This window comes from Acanthopagrus latus, chromosome 19 (assembly GCF_904848185.1).
Source record: "Acanthopagrus latus isolate v.2019 chromosome 19, fAcaLat1.1, whole genome shotgun sequence".
NCBI lineage: Eukaryota > Metazoa > Chordata > Actinopteri > Spariformes > Sparidae > Acanthopagrus > Acanthopagrus latus.
Window position 1 is genome coordinate 11,812,757 of NC_051057.1, and position 17,854 is coordinate 11,830,610.

The 17,854-nt window shown below is 40.0% G+C and overlaps 1 protein-coding gene across 4 annotated transcripts in view; it reads right to left on the minus strand.

The window, feature by feature from the left end:
* The window catches only part of mllt10 (MLLT10 histone lysine methyltransferase DOT1L cofactor), a 47,140-nt gene that overhangs the window by 26,533 nt on the left and 2,753 nt on the right, over window positions 1–17,854 (minus strand). For 3 of the 4 annotated variants that reach the window (XM_037078924.1, XM_037078923.1, XM_037078922.1), the window contains exons 2-7: window positions 16,463–16,542; window positions 12,086–12,140; window positions 9,279–9,388; window positions 9,068–9,171; window positions 8,237–8,330; window positions 4,577–4,666 (exon numbers count right to left, since the gene is read on the minus strand). In XM_037078924.1, coding sequence (XP_036934819.1) covers window positions 4,577–4,666; window positions 8,237–8,330; window positions 9,068–9,171; window positions 9,279–9,388; window positions 12,086–12,140; window positions 16,463–16,542 — 533 coding nt within the window. The remainder of the gene's footprint in view (window positions 1–4,576; window positions 4,667–8,236; window positions 8,331–9,067; window positions 9,172–9,278; window positions 9,389–12,085; window positions 12,141–16,462; window positions 16,543–17,854) is intronic. The other variant, XM_037078925.1, reaches the window with a different exon arrangement.

The following is a 17,854-nucleotide window of genomic DNA, read 5'->3' on the forward strand; positions in this document are numbered from 1 at the left end:
CACTGATAGCAATAATTGGAAAAAAGCACCAATATTAGCCAGGATGATTGGCTATGTTGATAACTGGTCCATCCCAAGTATTGACTGAACTCCAGGCGTTTCACTGTTTGAGGGGCTCTAACCTACGGTTAATAACGGTTATAAAATTTTACATTTTATATCATCCATTATCTGCGATTAGTTTTTGATCACACATTTTAAGATATAAAATGCCCTTAATTTTCCAAAGCAACACCCCTTTAATCCAGAGAAAAAACACTCTTCACTTATCATTATAAAGGACAAAGAAAAGCAGCGATTGTTTAATATTTATCCTTTAAAAGTGACTTCTAATAATAAGTCAGTCATTAAATATTGTATTGTTTGCAGCTTTCTTTACATGCCCAAGGTGGTGACTTTAGATTGCTTACTTTGTCAAACAGTTGGACCTATAGATAATCACTCATCAGTGATGTAAACCAAAAGCAACAGCAACAAAAAGTCAAGAGACTGAAATAAGCTAAATGTTCTCACTTTTGTTCAATTAATTAGTCCCAAAATAATTTCAGTTTGTTGGGATGTCCCTAAATCAGGATTTCCAGTTAATAGCATGCCATGCTGTTGCTCATTCATTGCTCCTACATGCAGTGATGCACACTAAAAAAAGAGAAGCGGTATGACTGAAAAAAATGGCTTCTTGCCTAACGATTCCACTCTTCAACTTTCAGGCAGCGGCCACAATTTCCTGTCGCTTGACTCATCAACCAATTGTCCAGTCCTACTTTAAAACAATAGTGCCTACCTTTAAAACAGGCTACAAAATCAAATAACAACAAGCAAACGTAGGACAGAGACAGTGAACTGCAACAGAAAGGAGAGATGATGGCGAGAAAAGAAAACGCGAGAGACAGAGAGGTAAATTCTTTGGGATTCCCTTGTTGTTTTTCATTAACATTCCAGAGGTAGGTGTTGATGGACAGAGGCTGAGCGGAGAGAGTCGGATAACACACACACAAAGACACACACTCACACAGATACACACACACACACACACACGAAGCACTGGGCGTGGGAAACATAACACACACACAATGTAACCCTGACACACCCTTATCAATCAGGTCAATTGATTATACAGGCAGTGACAAAGCCTTTCAGCGTGTCCTTTCCCCTCTTTCTCTGTTGCTGACCATTAGCAGCCTAATCATTTGACATGTCCGAGTGCTCTTTGAGACTGTGTGGGGTAAATATAAGAGGTGGCAGAGGACGAGGGCCATGTCTATTTATCAACAAACTCCCGAGCAATGAGCAACACAAGGGTGGGCTGAAAATGCTCTCCGTCTATGTCGAATGCCGATCGTGCGGCTCTGAAAACGTTGATCTTCACAGAGTTCGTACAGTTAAAGAGAAAACAAAAATGTCCAGACTCCAGATGTCTTTTGTCACTTTGCTTATTTTACCATCTGCTCATATTCAAAGATTCTATGTTCTGATAATGATCATTTAATGCTTGCTAATTTTGACACGAGAAGGTGCCAACAAAATGTGTCAACCGTATCTTTTTCTTTCCAGTACTAAAAGTTTTTCGGTTCTCATGAGTGATAATAATAATTGTAGGGCATAAACACTATTCCGTATAACTGTCTTCTCACAGTTCTAAAAACACACATGCATTCAAGTTTAGTTTTATTATTTTTCCTGGTGTCATTTTACATTTGGTCACTGTAATCACATGTATTCAATTAGGGCTTTTACGAATATAGTCATTATCAATATATTTGCCACTGGTTTATCTATGTATTGATAATTTCATCAAAAAATGACAGACCACTGTGAACAATGCCAACAGATAAGTCCCAGAGCATCTTCAAATCACTTTGTTTCTCCAAAAGTCCTGAAATGTTTAACTACAAATCAAATGAAGAAGAGAAGAGAAGCAGAAATTCCATACATTTTAGCATTTTTTATCTACACCACACTTAAATAAAGGTTACTTGTCCAGTCCATTAATTATTTACCTTTCATTTCTCTAATGTGCAAAGACAAGACTTAAATTAATTAAACTTTGCTTTGTTATATCACAAATAGAAGGCCAGGGTCAATAACAAATCACTGCCTGTTAATTTGATAGAACGTATTTTAAATGCTTCACAAATCTACACAGCTGCCTCAGGAGGAAGATGAGAGGGTGTAGACACAGAGGTGATGGGGGTTGAGGAGCGGCGAGGGAAGACGAGGGGGGGATACGGAGGAACAGGAAGTAAGGGGGAAAATAATCCGCCCTGGCCTGGCAGGAATTCCCCTGTGCAGTTTCCTGCAGGATTTCTGACCAGCCATTGTGTATGTATGGATGTGTTTGTGTGAGTGAGTGTCCGAGAGAGAGAGAGAGAGAGAGAGAGAGAGAGAGAGAGAGAGAGAGAGAGAGAGAGAGAGAGAGAGAGAGAGAGAGAGAGAGAGAGAGAGAGAGAGAGTGTGTGTGTGTGTGTGTGTGTGTGTGTGTGTGTGTGTGTGTGTGTGTGTGTGTGAATGTGTGTGTGTGTGCGTGTTTCCTGCAGGCCTTTTCTAAGCGGCCAGTGTGGGGGATCTTTTAGCCCCTGCTGTAGTTTGACTGCAGGGTCTAACATGAGGTGGGTATACATCTGAGTCTCCAAACCACATTACAAATGCATGTGTGGACACACACACACGCACACACACACACACACACATCTGAGCCTACTGATCTCTGACCCTGGAATGTGGATGGGGAGAGAAAGAGGGAGAGAGTCTGAGAGAGAAAGAGAGAAGGGGGTACTCTAACTGATGCAAATATGGCAGCATTAACAAAAGCCAGGCAGAGGGGCTCAATAGCATGTGGACGCGAGCACACACACACACGCACGCACACACACGCACGCACACACGCACACATGCACAAGCTGTGTGTCACATGTTTGAGTATGTTAATTGGCCTTGTTTGTTTTATCTGACTGTCCTTTGTTTGCTACAATGCACTTTGCGACAATTGTGTGTGCTATAAGTAACTTGATAAAGCTGACTTCACACACTAACCTTAGGTCTGTCACATGAATCATCCACTGGTATTGTATACAGTTTTGCATATACAATTTCTATTTACCGATGTGTGCATGAACTCGATCACTGACGCTGACCTCGACAATGCCCGTTTGTTTACATAACAATGTTACCAACATTTTTGCCAACATGGTGCCAGAACAAATGAAACAACCACGCTGTTTTTTCCATTATAGTGTTCGTCTTTGATTTGTTAATGATTCATTTTTCTAGGACATTTTAATATTGTTTCTCATTCCAATTCATATTTCTTACAAATTAAAAAGATCACTGGTGTTTGAAAAGGTGTACCTGCATTATTAAGCTGTTGTATCATCATGATCAGTGATTAATTATTTCTTTGACAATACATCGTTCAGCAAATAGTAGTTATCATGACCAGTCAAAACAACGTCAATATTTGAATCCTTTAAACTCTTCCCAGTGATTGTTATTCAAGAAAGGCAGAATGGATTTCCAAGGAGCTATCCAAACAGGGTCGAGTTTGGTGGTTAGAATCAATGAAAAGGCAACACTATGCGCTCTCTCTCTCTCTCAACAGCTTAACTGTAAAGGGACAGTCATGTGTCTGCTTGAGTACCTCCTTATTTACACTCTATTACAGGCCTGTAAAGTTGGACATGGGAGTCTCAGCCATCACAAGTGTTCATGACTACTTAAACATGCGGCAATAATTCAGCTTCAGTTGGGTCCTGGCTTCTGCTGTGAAACGGGCTCTGTACACATGACCAAAAACAAAAAAGTGGAACAGATGACTCGACACCTCCCGCAAATCCTGATTTTTCGCAGCCTGTGATTACATGTTCTGCTAACAGCTGTGACTGATGAAGTCACACTAATGTAGCGTTCATTAGAGGCTGGTGGGTATAGGCTGGCTGTAGTTAAACAAGCATCAGATGAAAGGACTTCAGTGATATTAAATGGCCTTCTTTAGTAAAACTGGACACATTAATGTGTTCTCAGGTACAACACATTTCTAGGCTCCTGTCAAATAAGTATGCTCAAATCAAAAACATCTAAAGCTTGGGTTTTCACTCTGGAAAATATTGATACAAAGTGCATTACTTTCAAGGCCATTCATCCCTTTCAAAACATTTCATTATCATTTTATGTAACCAAGGGACTTAAAAGTGATGTTCCAGACCCAAGATAGTTATTAGCTGGATTTTGATTAGTTGTCAACATGTCAGAGCCAGAAAAAAAGATCTGCCATCTTTGTTGTGAACATGACTCTTCAACAAATGTCCAAAAACGTCACACCTACTGTTCGTTTGCCATTCTAATTCAAACAAATTTGTCTTCTGAGACTCCACTGGCCATAAACGTACTGCAAATATGTTCAAAGACAGCTTAAATGCTTCAAATGTTCATTATGAAGTCATTGTAAGAGCAGCTGAAAATGATTCTCGATCACTGATTTTACTGCATATTGGCATGTCCCTCCACAGTGTGAGCGTGTAACAGTGGAGTCACAGCTGAGGGTTGAAGGCATAGAGAGGGTAAGATCTGAGGGCTGTCTTACCTTCTTGTCCTCGTCTGGAGGTCTATCCATACACTGAGTGGAAGTGTCACTTAAGCTTTGAGACCTACTACCACGGCCCCTGCTCCTTCGCTAAAAAAGTAAAGAGGAACTCCAAGTTACTGGATGAAGCCCAAAGAAAAAAAGGCTAAAATAAGATTTTAAAAGAGACTTCTATGATATAAAAAAAATAAATAAACAAAAACTTTTGCTAAAAAAAGACTGAACTCAAAGACAACTCAAAATGTAAAAACATTCAAAAAACATTGTCACTGATTGAGCATTGATCACAGAAAATAGCTTAATTGTCACTACTGAGTAAGAAAATGCATGATGGTTGTAGGTATTTAAAACAAAAATACATTATTCCTCCACTGTCAAAAAAAGAAAAATAGCCAATCCTTATTCAGCTTTTACAGACAAAATGTAACAATTGAACAACCATGAATTCTACACATTATAAAAAAAAGGATCAAAGGGAAACAGTAAAATACAACCATAAGTTGTGTTTTTATTGCTGTTTTAAAGCTCCTTTGCCTAAAAACTAGGATCTAAAGAGGCATCATGGGACACTTTTAACGTGTCTATCGATCTCATCCCAAGCCAGCTCGCTTCAGTTCATAGTATCCGTTTCCATGGCGATAAACAACTACATCCTCAAATTACAGCCACATTACCTCCAGGCATAGATCAAGGCTCATGTTTATCCAGTCTCTATTCAAAAGTACAGATCTATGACCAGACGCGGTTACTTTTGGCATTTCATGTAAAAACTGATTCTCTCAGAGGCACCAAGAGCCTCCTCTGGCCTCACATACAGCTCACTGTCTGAGGCACAAGGAGATTTTTTTTGCTTTAGAAATCTAAATCTAGATTTCCATGTTGACATGCTGTAAGTAAACATGTAGCAGAGTTCAGAGTTTACTGCTCCTACTGAATGACACTAAAAACCTCTTCATAAACACTAGATCATCATTCAATCTTATAGCTGGAGGCTGAAAAAGAACAACATATTGTAGCAATCTATTTTGAGACACTTTCAATCCATTGCCAACATATTTTTACTGCTAAAGACCAGAACAGCTAGTGACACAAAGTTATACAACAATATTTGCCAATAACTGTCAACAAAGATTTGAAATTCAGCCAAGTGCCAGCAATGGAGACTTAAAAAGTAAAGCAGATACATCAATGAGTGCAGTTACACTTCTTACATTGAAGGAAATTATTCATAAATAAAAGGGGTGTCAAGATTTTCCAAAACCTCAAATGCAAATTCAGATTCACGTAGTTTTTTCACTTCTTACGGCTGTACCATTGTTAGACATTTAAGTCCTGATGTTTAAGCATCTTAAGACAATTTGTTTCATTTCACATTTCCAAATTCTTCTCAGAACAACAACAACATGTTTTGATATACCACTTTGCCATATTGTCAAATTTAAATAATTTATTTAAAATGCATCAACAATATTTATTTAACATATAGTTCTCCACTCAATTGGGAACAAATTGTTACACACAAAACCAAAAGAACAATCACTACACAGAAGAGGGGAACTAAAATGACATTTTTGCATGCCTGTGTGTGTGTAAGCTGCTAGTAGTGTTTCTGTTCAGCAAGGATGGAGAGAAAACAAACAATACTGTGAGAATCACCGGTCCTGCTTTTGGTTTGATAATTGAAAATGAATGCTCATTTCAATCGATTTTGGACGTAGAATTGAAATCGTAACACCCCTCATACGTTTTCTTGAGATAAAACACTGTGGTCCAGACTAAACAAGGATAATCTAAGTTTGAAATTAGATTCAGCTGCTGACTGAGTCCAGTCAAATCCCATATGTTGCTAACATGCCGTAAACATCCATCAAGTGGTGTTATATGAAACCCACTCTGCTAACAACATTGCTTTCCTCATCATTGATTCCCTCTCGTGCATTCCTGTCATCCATACAATCCCAGCTTAATGACATTATGCCCCTTCATCCAAAGCCATTCATACACGATCAATATAACAGCATGAGTCTTTCCATCAGCGTTTGTTAACATTGCAAAATGTCATCCGTGTGTGTGTGTATGTGTGTGAATACTAAAGTCTGTCCTGTGGTTCCATCCTACCACTGTTCCAGAAATCATATTAATCATGTCTTGTTTTTGTTTTTTTAAATATTTGCATCCCTCCCCAAGTACCTTGCGATAGGTTGTTAACTAAGGGTGGTAGAACAACATCTGGAACACAACAGGACATCTCGACATTGGATGAGTATGCTGAAAACGCGTCTCCTCTGTGTATCCAGTTGTCGTATCTGCATGTTGATATGTCCTGTCCTTTTCATTCCCCCCTTATCTGATTGAATCTTGCTCAACAATGGCTCGCTATCCACCTATCAGGCTACAGACCGACTACAGAAGATGAGGTGTGATCAGGGACAAGAAAGCAGTAATTCTGTCATTAAAGAGTGAATGACAATTGTATGTCAGAAAAACTGTACAGAAACTTTCTAAATCATATTACTAATTGTACTTTTCTTACTACTCTTACACTGTTGAGAGAAGGAGTAGAATCGACTTCTAAAAACAGCCCTAAACTGACCAAACTGTTTTATTTAAAGCATGTGTCCAATTCAAGTAAAGGAGCACAAAACCTGCTCACCAAATAATAAAAGCTAATTGACGAGACACGTCAGTGGGAAAACTAAGACATAAATCGCTAAAATTCTATTTCCCAAGGAATTTGAAACACATAAATAATGATTAAACCTTATTGGCCTGGTTTGACCTTACAGTGAAAACCAGGCCCATCCAGCACCTGCAAACCCGACCTGCCGTACTCACTCTGGGCTTAATAGACACGGGAGTGGAGGGGTGGTGGGCCACTGTTACAGAGATTTAAGAGATGAGGATGGAGGGGGAAAAAGAGTAGATGGAAAGGGGTACATGGAGGGTAAAAGACAGGTGGAACAGAGGCAAGCAGTGGAGGAATTGATTCATTGGTGAAAGAGGAAGGAAATATGGGCAGGAGAGACAGATGGAGGGAAAGAGGGCAGAGGCCAACAGAGACCAGGAACTGACTGAAGGAGGGAGAGGGTCAAGAGGAAACAGACAACAGAGGAAAAGTTGGAAAAATTGGAAGAGAAGTGGAAAAAAGAGGCCAAGGAGTGGGCCGTAAACAGAAATGAAAAAGGAAAAAGTAATGGTGGGTCATCTCTCAGTAGGATGAAAGGTATCTCTCAGGGAAAGCAAGTATGTTGAATACATAGTAAGTTAGTGGATAGAAAAAAAAACAGAAATCACATTTATTGTATAGTCACATGCTACTAACACTGTGTTGCTACAAGTCAAAGTTGCTTCATACTAATACTGATATCAATGCTCTGTTGCTGGGGAAAGTGTGTATACATGAGTCTAATAAAAGCTGGAGAGCGAGACATGTAAGGTACTATGAACAAATGTCAAATTGTTCATTTCTTCCAGCCTATTCACAAAAAAAAAATGCTTAAAGATTTATCATATTAAACTTAATACCAAATCATAATAAAATACACAAAAAACATTGTTATTATTGTATTGTATATATTGTCTAATGTTGCATCAGTCAGAGAGTGTTGTGGTTTAGAATATCAAAAGACAAAAGGACAAAAAATATGAGAGGACACTTACCAACTTGCTGTGGTGGTATTTGCAGTATCCACAGTACTTGACATTGTCTGCATCGGATCCTTGTTCCTCACATAACAACCCTGCAAACTGGGCGCTGTGGCAGAGAGATGGAAAAACAAAAAATACATTCAAGAAACCTCAACTCTAACAAAAAGTGCATTCACAGAAAATGTTGAAGCTCAAGTTGCCAGTCCGAACATGTGAAAAAACACACACATACCCACACACATCAATACACACATATATACATCTGCTATATATCTATATATGTATCTATCGATCCATCTATCTATACTCATATCATGATGATTGAGATATTAGCACACATTGCAGATGGTCGGAAACCAGAGTTTTTTCTGTCTTGATAGTGAGTTTTCTTTTATAATTATTTCAATTCAGATTTGTTCTTCACAGTGTTTCATTAATCCCATCAATCAATCTGGTGAGTGTGCAATAACTTGAATGACATGGTGTATGTGAGGTGCGTGCTTGGACTTTATGTTTTTTTTATTTATCTATTTTTATCTTAGTATTAATGTTTTTATGTATGCACTTTCACAATTTGCACTAATAAGGAGCATCTCATCTCAATTTTGTTGTAGATGTACACTGACAATAAAAATATATCTATTATCAGGGATCAAATATGGATAGTGAGTTGACCGTGTCCTTATGTCAGAGTCGCAGGACACGTACCTATCAATATCACTGCGCTACAGTACTCATCCGTATGTCTTATGTGTAAGCCTTTAGTAGAATTTCAGTGAAGAACTGAAGAAACAATCTGCTTCTTTGTCTTTGTGAGGTTAATGTGATGTGAGTGTGTCTCACCATGTGACATGGAAGGCCTGCCTGCAGCCATGTTTGTTGCAGGTCATACAAGCTCCAGTGGCTGCTTTACTCTCTCTGCCCTGGTCTTCACAGATATAACATGTCTACACAAACACATACATATGGTTAAGTGAACAATATTAATTGAAAACACATTAAATCCTTGATAATTACACTGTAAATGTCTTAATCTGCTGCTGAATACAGTTACCTTGTTGTAGCGTTCATGAGGCACAGACTGGAGTACGATGGGTTCCATAGTTGAGACATTGGCGAATTCGACCTCAGGTATGTAAAGGGCACAAACCACATGAGCCCAGCCTGCAAAGACACACACAAAAACAATCAGTCTCTGATCATGTATGACAGCACGAGGTAGTTGTGGCAACATTTCAGGGTTTGCATAAAGATTTATAAACCATCTGTTAAGGTCTTTAATTGTAACAAAAGTGTGCAGAATTTGTGTCATGTATCCTCGCATTTGATTTGCTGGTTGCGAGTTTTACTAATGTGGCAAAACTCAGTAAGCTCAGAGTACTGATAACCTGAAGAGCACAAAACATACCTACACCTACAGATTTTTATCAGCCAATTACAAAAACAACAAAACAAAAAACAAGCCCTTTGCTGCACATTCTTTAGAGTTGTAACTCATGACACAGACTGTAAAAAATGTGACGTCTCTTCACTAGATGCATAACTGACTTTGCTATGCTTCTGTGCTTTGGCTGGTTTATTTGAGTTGGGGGGGCGGGGGGCGCCTTTTGAACTCTGCCATGAATCAAACAATCAAACCAAGACAGCCGATAATGGTCCCAGTTCTCACATTATACTTCATTTCCCCTGACTCTATCTGCACGAAGCTATTAAAGTCCACAGAGTCCAGTGGAGTTTTGATGAATGCTTATGTCCAAGGTATTTCCTTTTAAACCTCTTTGTGACCATTTATGAAGATAAAATAAAGCTTCCAGACTCTGTGAATTTCCTTGTCAGCCCATTAAACTTTTTTTTCTCTAAACCAAAAGTGGTCTAAAGAAAAAGGCAATAATGAATAATACTGGCCTCAACCTAGAGAACCAAACACAACCTAAACGTGGTCTGGCGCAGTAAATTTTTTAATTTGCAAACTGGTAGTTAATCTATCTGAGTAGCCGTTTATTGAGCCCTAACACACACACAGCTGCCTGTCAGCGAAGACAAACTGGGGGCGGTGGGATGACAGTGGGGCATGGTGGAGTGGCAGCAGAATTGACGACGAGCCGAGGAGGAGCAGGAGGAGGTCGGTGGGAGGTCAAATGGAGGTGGGAGTCTACTGCCACACTGGAGGTGTCTGTTTTTCCCCCATAGCGGAAACAAAAACAGGCTTAAACTTACAGTTGAACCCCTGACCTGCCTTTGACCTGGTGAGCGGGACGGGGGAGGAGGGCAGAGGGCGGGACGGAGGGGAGTCGGCGGGTGCAAAATGGGGGCATGTTGTTGTTTTGAAGTTCCTCCAAGAATCTGGAAGAGGCCTATAAAACAGGACTATAAAAGTGGCACAGCCTTCCTCCTCAAACTGAGCATTCACACTTTTACCACCTAAAAACCCAACAAAGCATCCCTTCTCAAACATCCTTCACTCCAAGTAGTTATCGGAGTCTGATGTGTGGAGACCGGGAGCTTCAATTTTGATGATAAACAATCTGACGCGCTGCGATGTCAATCTTTAAAATAAAAAAGAAACAAAAGACTTTCAGTTCATGACAATGGCTTTATGAGCTTCTGTGGTAAACCAAAACCATGACACAGGACTCCAGGGTGTGACTGTTTTGGTTGCACGTGCATCTAAAAATCTGTTCAGTATGACTAAACATTGTCAGTGGTGGCATCTGTGCGCCTGAAATTTAGTTGATTTAGTTTAATTGAGAAAATCTAAATTTCTTGTTATTTTACATGTTATTTAAAAGAAAACACACATGTATTTGAATGAACCATTCATGTAGTACGTGTTTCAGTCAATTTTCAAAGAAGAAGTGTAAACACTGGCTAGGTCTCGCTTGCAAAATGTTAGGTTTTGCTGCTCTTCATTGTCATTTATGGTCTCCATACATAATCCATACTGCCAGAAGTCAGTATTCTTAGTACTGACTTGTAGGAACTGGTCCTCTTCCTGATTTCTCATCTAAACCACTTAAATTCATAATGCTAAACCTTTTGTTGTGCAAATTATTTCAACTTTTTAAGTTATCATCAAACTTCTGCTATAGTTAGAGCACCAAGAGCAAACAGGGCAAACATTCACCAGACAGGTTCAACTTAAAGAAGCATGTCTTCTCCTTCTTCTCTGTCTGCTATATGTTAAGATCCTGGATCATACAGACTAATAACTTTGCTCTGCTTGATTACTGTCCCACCTGAAATAACAGCAACAAGTGATGAGGAACTGACATGAGTGGAGAAACGGACGGTGGGGGAAAAAGACATGGTGGGAGGAAAAATGGGAGGAAAAAGAGAGGGAGAGAGGGGTCATGGGAAGGGTAAAGTAAAAGAGAAAGTAGTAAAACGGTGTGTGTTAGTGTTGTCCTGATGCCTCCCTGCAGGCCTGGACACAATCCCACAGCTGTGCCTCTCTCTCTCTGACTGACTCAAACACACACACACACACACACACACACACACACACACACACACACTCACATACACACAGAATATTTACAGTCTCCACCAAGCTGACCTCCCAATGAACCCAGAGAGGAGACTCCTCACAGGCCATGCACTATACCCATCCTGGCCCGCCCCCTCATAAACATACACACACACATACACACACTCATAAACCATGGACTGGCAAGGACGGTGGAGAGGCTGCGCACACACAACAAACACCAACATAACTCTCCCAGCACGCTCACACCCCTTAAACTTGCCGGTGACATGCAACTAATGACAAAATACACAAGAGGCTAAGCACAGATGTGTGCGTGTGTGTGTGTGTGTGTGTGTGTGTGTGTGTGTGTGTGTGTGTGTGAGGGATTCTACCTCCGTTGTCTGTCCTCTTGAGGGCTCCGTCTTTGTGGGGACACAGCTCACATCTCTGCAAGGAAAGAGGAATCACCAGATCAGAAACAACCAACCTCATCTACTTACAGAATGAGGCAAACACACAAGCATGACAAAGATGACAGTATAGGAGATGAACTGGCGAGTTATCCTCACTGGAGCACGAGGGCAGAAACTCTCTAGCGTCGTCGCGTGTGTGTCTGCAATTGCCAGTCGTCACGCGATTATTTCTGCTGCTCTGAGCCTCAACTCACAAATAAACTGGTGTTGCTCATCTTAAGGCCTCAGTTACATGTTACAAAGAGAACGATGTGTGTGTGATCTGTAACGGACCAGAAAGACTTGTTGTTCATTTCTTTTTTTCCTTCCCTTCATTCTCTCACCGAATTTGTGTTGAAGTTCACGCCTCACAAACAAGACAGTTCTTCTGTGCTCCTCCTTTATTCACTATGAAATTCTGTTCAGGAAAGCGCAGGATTAAATGTCTTTATCTCCTCTTCAAGCCAAAATGTGTCTAAATCTGCACTTTATCTGCTGATTTACTGTTCAAATGCTTTCGGTGTAAATACCCTTCGTTTATTAGCCTTCATTAGACAAAACAGAATCACAAGACACCAGCTCTACTGGTCAACTCAATTCAGACAACTCAATTCAGGTTAAGCAGCTGATGCGTTAATTGGTAAATTAGAGTAAAATAAGGGTTCTTGGTCAATATTTATCTCATCCCTTTCAAAAAATGATGGGTTGAGAATTTTACTTGATCTCATGCACCTTTCATTTTCCTGATGTCAATCAGAAAATTACTCATAATTACAAGCTAACTTTCCACATAATTTCATTACTCCTGAATATACATAAATACATGGGTACCAATTTCCTTTAACTATTTTATACGAGAATATTTAATTATCTTTAAAGGACCATCTCCCCCATGTTGTCTGTCTGGAATGCTGGGTAAACATGTTTGTACACAGATTCCTTCGAGGTGAAGGAAGTCTGGCTGCTGAGCCCCTCAGGCATCAGCTTCAATGTAAAGAAATTTGTACACTTAACAGCTCTGCAATGTTTGAAATGTTTACATGCACAGAAGCGACCTTGTTGTTGTCAGATATCTGCCCTTAACTCATTTCTCGAATGCCATGTAAATTCATCAGATGTTGTTTCAAGGAAAACTTAGTTGTCCCGCTAAATTCTGCCATGTGCATACACATGCATACAGCCAGTAGGCAGATCATTCCTAGCACCTGTATCAACAGCCACGTAAGTAAATCTTACCCTGACAAAATCTCGACAGCCTCTTAGATGTTTGCAGAGGTCGTATTAAGTTTAAACTCAACAAGCCTCACCAGTTTGGGGCTTTTGTGCCAAGTTTGAGTAAATAAAAAACATATAAATATGGTGACATGATTCAGAGATCTGTGGAGAGCATTGATAGTTAGAAATGCAGTTCTTTCCAGGCCCCATGTTCCTGGGCATCTTCATATGCGGATGCACAATTAAGAGCGTAACGTTTGCATGCCATAGTGGCTTGGAACCCATGATAATCTTTTATAGAGCATTTGAATCTGGATTCAAAACCATTTGGTGAGATATGATGGTAACTGGTACAGAAAATACAGATCGTGGAGGTTCAGGCAGGCTAATTTCAAAAGACATGCCATAGAAAATCCTGCCGGGGGAGGCTGTTTCTCCACAAAAAGTGGCAGTAAAGGGGCAGCTGTGTGAAAATCTCTGATATAATTCTCCCTTTACAATGCATTTGATAGAGTAGCTTCTGCCAAGCTGTATAGAAATAGAATAAACATAGACATGGTGGGCTAAACAACACACACACGCTTTCAAGTCTCAAACACAAATCATGCTACTGGTCTATGATTATTCAATACAATACAAGTCCTTGCTCTGTGAGGTGCCTTCTGTTAAGTGTAACGTCATCTTCCTAAACACCTGGACTACTGCACTGCCATAATGCACATACATCCAGTAATACTTGCAGTATGGCCAGGCAATACACCAGTATCTTTATTTGGGTACTTGATTGTATTCATTTATATTTTAAAATGGAAACAGACAGTTTTTCTGTTGCGTTTCCAAGTGGTATCATTTTTGCCAGCACTGTTGCAAAGACAAATGCATTGTTCTCCCTTTCCTCAGAGTGGCGACTTCCAACAAGACCGGACACAAAACACAAGTTTTTCATTCATTTAGTATATAGCCCTTTTTAGATAGAAAAGGTGACACATTTGCTCCAAGTTAAGGCCAATCTTACAGGCGTAAACGTGACGTGATGCGAAGCACGAAGTTGGGCTGTGAACAGTGACAATGAATTTGTCTTCAAAATAAGAGTTTTACATTGCACCTCATTGGAGTTTAGAACTGGGTTCTTAGCGGTGGGCTTTTAATTTGAAAGTTCCTAGCTTGCCACTACAACAACAAGCAGACACAAACAGCTACACAGGCCGAGGAGACGTTGCGTCTCCTGGATCTCAGCGGCTGTCCAGTTGCTCATCTTTATGTCCACGGATGAAGTGATGGACTGACTGCTGTAATCAGCAGTTTCTTGGTTTGAAAACTCCCCTGCTGTGGGTCGCACAACAGCATGGGTCATCAACACCTCCACCCATCTCACGCAGGGGCCGGCACATTGACGCCTCGGATTTAGATAGCAGACGAGGCGGAAATAACTGTACCCTCCGAGGTGGCAAACTGGCGGACCAAAACAGACCCCAAAGTCCTCTGTCTAAAACACCGGACCTAGCCACCAAAAGGACTGGTAAATTGGCGGCTTGCTGCCCAATATAAAAATGGCTTATAACAGAGACATATAAGCAGATCCAGAACAGTTATAGAGAACCAATCTTATGTCGATGATACCAGAATTGTAAAGTGATTATGATCAGCAGTTACCTCATTATGTGACCGAACAGTAAAAACTTGATTATTGCCTGTTTAAATATTAAACAAAGAGGTCAGCTTAACTGACAATATACTAGTTGTTTACCTTAAACTTACAATTCTGAAGCAAGTACTGACTGGCTGTGGGAAAATGACACCATCCACATCTGGATTGGTTCCCGATAAACCTCACTTTTACTACACTATTCGGCCTTCCATCAAGATTTTTCCAGAAAAAAGAAGGTTTATTCATTGCATAGCAGAAGCTCGACTGACTCACGGCAAGTGGCATAGTTTTCCCTTATCGTTATCCCCAGATAATGTCGGGACAACTTGGATAACCATGGAAACTCTACACTGCAAAAGATAAAGAATCCCTCTGGGGAAGCTGGGGAAAAACAAGAGTGAACGGACAACTAAAATATTCAGAAACAGTGGACGGATCACGTTCAGAACCAACTTCGGTACCCAGAGATGTTCTGCTGACGATGATTACGTGTTGTGCTTCCTTGAACGGTAATGACTGGCACTGAACAGGGCTGCCAACAGTGGGACTCTAAAGACTTTAAAGTAAAACTCTCACCAAAACGCAACCTAGGCTTTTACTGTCAATGTGAATGAGTCAAACCTTCTTGTAAAAGCATAATTATGATGAAAGAGGCACTTTTAAGATTGACCGTATTTTCGTTTTCAGCTCAAACTCATTTTCAATGGGAGTGCATGGGGCACTTTTACGCTAGCATCAAAATACATTTTTTACATCTATTTTTTAAAACACAACACAAGAAGGCTTGACACATCATGAAACTTTGCTTGTAGTATCACCAGGGTCTCTACACATGGCACAACTGAATCATATACACTCTATCCAGACATGTCAATCCCCGAGTATGTCTGGGCTGCCATGAGCTTCTGAGTTGAGCCAACGTGAGTTGTTGAAAAACTTTTTTTTTGCAAGCTCTATGCACACAAACAATGTTCTCAATGCTCACGTTCATGTGTAGAGACCCTGGTGATAATACAAGCAAAGTTTCATGTTGTGTCGAGCCTTCTTAGTGTTTTAAAAATAGCGATTTTGATGCTAGCTTAGATGTGCCCATAGAACTCTCTTTGAAAATGAATTTGAGCCGAAAACGAAGATACGGTCAATCTTACAAGTGCTTCTTTTGACGTAATTATGCTTTTACACGAAGGGTTGACTCATATACATTCACAAAAAAGCCTAGGTTGCATTTTGGTGAGAGTTTCACTTTAACAAATATTACAGTGACTTCATCACGCATTGTGCTATTTCAACTGGCCTGCTACAAGCCCTCACCTGCCACTGCTTTCTTAGTTCATCTATAAATGAAAGGACTGTTCAAGGATTAGCATGAGCACCACCTTTTTTTAAGAGACAGCCCTGTTATTCCAGGACTTCACTCATAAATGATGAATGGATAGTTGGATCGTGTGACTCACCACGCGGGCTGCTCTCTCCTGAGACTCGCACTTTCTGCAGAACCAAGGACCAGTGGGGACCTGCACGATGCCATAGCAGGCTGAGGAGAGATGGAGGGAGGGAATGAAAGTGAGTCATAACAACCACAGTAAAAGACTACAGAATTCACTAACACTATGATAATGAAACCACATCAAACTTGATGACAACTGATAAAATCTTAACAAATATCCCACTACCTTCAAACCTGCCAGAAGGCAAACTTGTGACTGTGCTGATTCGGATACAGAACTGAGCAGCTTTTTGATCTGACAGGCTGCTGAACACACTGTTGTTGTTTTCATATCATGCTACCAACAGCTGACACACTTTGGAGTGCAAGAAAATATCTTAAGCCCATGGGACCATGGCAGAATCGGTGGCAATGCATTATTATCAACACACGTAGTGATTAGTGATTATTGTTTGCTTTACGTTTATGTTGCTTTCAGACAGTTCATAATCTTTACCATGTCTCCCCCACAAAATTACATGAAAAAGATCAAAACAATTATCAGATGCAAAAACTTTATTTTGGTAGGTAGAGGTTATATTAAAGCGTTCTCATAAGGTCAGATAAGACTCTGTCACTATTTGTATCTCTTCACTTTCATACATTCTATAACATTCTGTCAATTCTCAATAATGACACTGTGTTAGCCAACAATATGATTTACATGATGGACTTTAACTTCAAAACACACATACTTCTGTGAGTTATAACTCGATTTCATTGATGCTGATGCGACTCAGACTTGAGGATGCAGTGCACCATACGGTCAGCGCTACTCTAGATGTGGCAGCACTACCCGTAAATAGCCTACCTCTACACATTTTCAGATTATGTCTGATCTGACCAGAGCCCATAATCCAATGATATAAAGAGCTATAATCCAGATTCCTGAGAACAAAACATGCAAAGGTGAAAAAGTTCAACTTAAGAAACAGGTGACCAGATTTACAGACGAATCCTCAAGTCCTGGTTGATTAGGACTATCTGGACCAATGCCTGATTGATTTTAATAATAATGTCTTGCTGATCCAATCACTACAATTTTTAATTTGTTGCCACGCTAACCCATGCCACATTAATTATACAGTTTGAACACTTTGTTGTTATTTTAAGCATTTTTCTTAGATTCAAAGGAGCGCTCAAACACACAGGAGACATGTTGTTACTCATCATAGATTTGTTATCGAACGTTTGAGACTGTGCTTGTTTCTGGAAGTCTATTACATCCTGCGTAGCATGCAGCCACACTCACGAGGTAAGTACTCATACCTAAGCCCTGCCTAAACTGCATGGTATATATAATAATCCTGTTTTGAGTATGTACATACACATAACAAAAATACTAAATTAAAGATTAAAT